This window comes from Limulus polyphemus, unplaced genomic scaffold (assembly GCF_000517525.1).
Source record: "Limulus polyphemus unplaced genomic scaffold, Limulus_polyphemus-2.1.2 Scaffold77, whole genome shotgun sequence".
Lineage (NCBI taxonomy): Eukaryota > Metazoa > Arthropoda > Merostomata > Xiphosura > Limulidae > Limulus > Limulus polyphemus.
This window is the reverse complement of record NW_013665687.1, coordinates 291,474-294,140: the sequence shown is the minus strand read 5'-3', so window position 1 is coordinate 294,140 and position 2,667 is coordinate 291,474. Positions and strand designations below refer to the sequence as shown.

The window sequence follows — 2,667 nt, the reverse complement described above, 5'->3', positions numbered from 1 at the left end:
AGATATTTAAAATATCATTTTGTTGAACAATTCAAGCCATCCCTACATAGACAGTGCTACTGCCTGCCTGATACATATTTTAAAATATTAAAGTATTAAACTTTTTTTGTGTTTTGCATCAAAATAAGAAGCTGTTTGAGCTGGATGATTTAATTAATTAAAAAAAAACTATTCGGTCCAACATTGTTAAGTTTTATAGTTCTGTATGTGTATTGAGATACTGTTTTCCATATTGCAACTAATAATATTTTTTTTTATAATTTTATAAATAAAATAGTGATGTCTTATGATATGGAATAGAATGCTGTTGTCAGTGAAAATAAAATTAGATATTGTGATCTAGTGTTTTCATTTCAACAAACTAATTAAAGAATGGCTTATTACTTAGGGTTTAGCAGCTATTGAAATCCATTTATATCACATTTGATAATTCTTAGTAACTTTTAATTACAAATTTTTTTAAATTCTTGCAAAATATTGTGTTACTTTCATATGTAAATAAAGAAATCTCTGTGCACCATTAGCAAATATGCTGTTAATTAATTCTTAAGTATGGGAGTGTTTCATAAAACAATAACTCAGGTTATCTTCTGGCTTTATCGTTATATATTCCTTACTGTGATAGAAAAAGTGGTAAAGTGAAGATTATAAAACAGTCTGCTAAATATTTTAGATCCCCATCACTAATGTTCGTTCATTAATTGGTTGCACAAAAATATTGAATGTGTGAATACGTTTTAAGGTTAACTTTATTTATGTGAAAGGCTCATTTATTTACTCATTCTCCTCACTTCCACTTTTAATGTGAAATGTGTATCAATTTCATTCATATTTTGCTTTAATGCTGTTAACAGATTTTTTTACTTGCTGCACGGAAGAGGAAAAAGAGTAAAACATCCAACTATTTAATATCTGCAGACCCAACAGACCTGTCTCGTGGAGGCGATTATTTTGTGGGCAAACTGAGGTAGTCTTTCTTTTATGTGTACATGTGTTATTTTTACAGATAAAAACTGGAACCAACAGATTTGTACTAAGTGTCATAATAATGGAAGAATCATAATGACTTGTTTTGTGGAAAAATAAAATAAATGCAGTCAGCAAATGAGAGACTCAAAGTATGTGTAAAACAAATGATAACAATATTTTATGCAAGTTTAAAGTTTATAGTGCAAACTGGAGAGTTATATTCATTGTTAAAAGTAAAAATAAAACACAATCTATTACTCCAGAAAACATGATTGGTTTTATGTAAGCCAACGTTTCACCACTATGGCTTCATCGGGGAAACAAGACACTTGCTAACTAATTTAGGCTTATACAAAAGATTTCAAAATATGAATCTCTGCAGTAAGAACATATAAACAAATCGAAGGTATATGCAAATATACAAGATTATACTATTTAAAGTGCACGTATGTTATTACAATAATTAAATACAAGCACTAAAAACCTAAAATACTTTAGTGTTTTGATAACATGCTATATCATCCCAATTATTTTTTGTTATTTTTAGTGCAGCAACTGGTTATTTATTTAATTTTTAATTTCTCTTTGTCACCAATATGCAAATTTTAGTGAAGAAAGTTGAAGTGGAGGCCTAATCTGTTCTTTGAAGAGTGAAGAAAATGAACAAACTAAGCCTCATGTTAAAGTGGATTGTAAGCAGTTTGTTTGGTTTTGATGTTATAGTCCTTTACTCATCACTAATGTCATAAAATACTTTAGTCATTTAGGTAAAATGTGACATGTAAAATGGGGCTTTCTTTGTTAATTTGCTTGATCCTTCCAACCAGCAGATGAGTAGTGAATTAATTGAAATTGATCTGCTGCAGTGGAAGTAGTGAACTAAGGAATAGATTAGGCTTTTCCCATCTTCTTGTCACTGAAGTTCTCATCTTGGTGAAGAAAAGAAATTCATAAATAAATAAATAATTAGTTAGTCTACTGAAAATAATGAATAATTAATTGTCACCGTATGTCACTTTATTCAAACACCTAAGAGCTAGAACAAAGACAGAAAAGATTGAATGCATCTCAAACTCTTAAGTAGAACCAAAGTCTTAATGCAGCATCCTACAATCATAGACTACATCTCTTCGTGATCATTCTTATTATACATGTAGAGGAGATTAGTTTCGAGCTTACACTATAATATACAATCTTCTGTACCACCTCTTCCCCTGGACACGACCTACATAGGGAAGGAGCAATAACACAAAAATATGACTAATTGATTATAAATATATATGGAATGACTCTTTAACCTCTGCTTGAGGCAAGATTTAATTCAAGTTTATGACTACTTACTACTCACAAGGATGTTAAGTAACTGCAGAACTACTGCTCAGAAAGATTTAAAAATATTATATTGTTTTCTAGATATAAAACAATAAAATCTCGTATTTATAAACTATTACTCCTTCTGTGATTTGCTCGAGATAACTCCATATTTCAAATGATAACTGCCCAAGTTAATTCAGGAAAACCATTTCTCCCTGTATTTTTAATTATTTGTCTGAATACAATAAACTATCAAAAAGCATAATAAAAAACTGACATGGAGGGGGTTAATAAGTGTACACTAGTCCTTACTGGAAATCAATTCTATGTTTTCCAAGAGTTTGGAATGTTTTATTTCATATGGAATCTTTTTCTCAATTTCTT

At 29.5% G+C, this 2,667-nt stretch overlaps 1 protein-coding gene across 1 annotated transcript in view; it reads left to right on the top strand.

The window, feature by feature from the left end:
* The window catches only part of LOC106467102 (tubby protein homolog), a 37,482-nt gene that overhangs the window by 16,487 nt on the left and 18,328 nt on the right, over positions 1-2,667 (top strand). Inside the window, exon 4 of the mRNA XM_013927425.2 lies at positions 855-967. Coding sequence (XP_013782879.2) covers positions 855-967 — 113 coding nt within the window. The remainder of the gene's footprint in view (positions 1-854; positions 968-2,667) is intronic.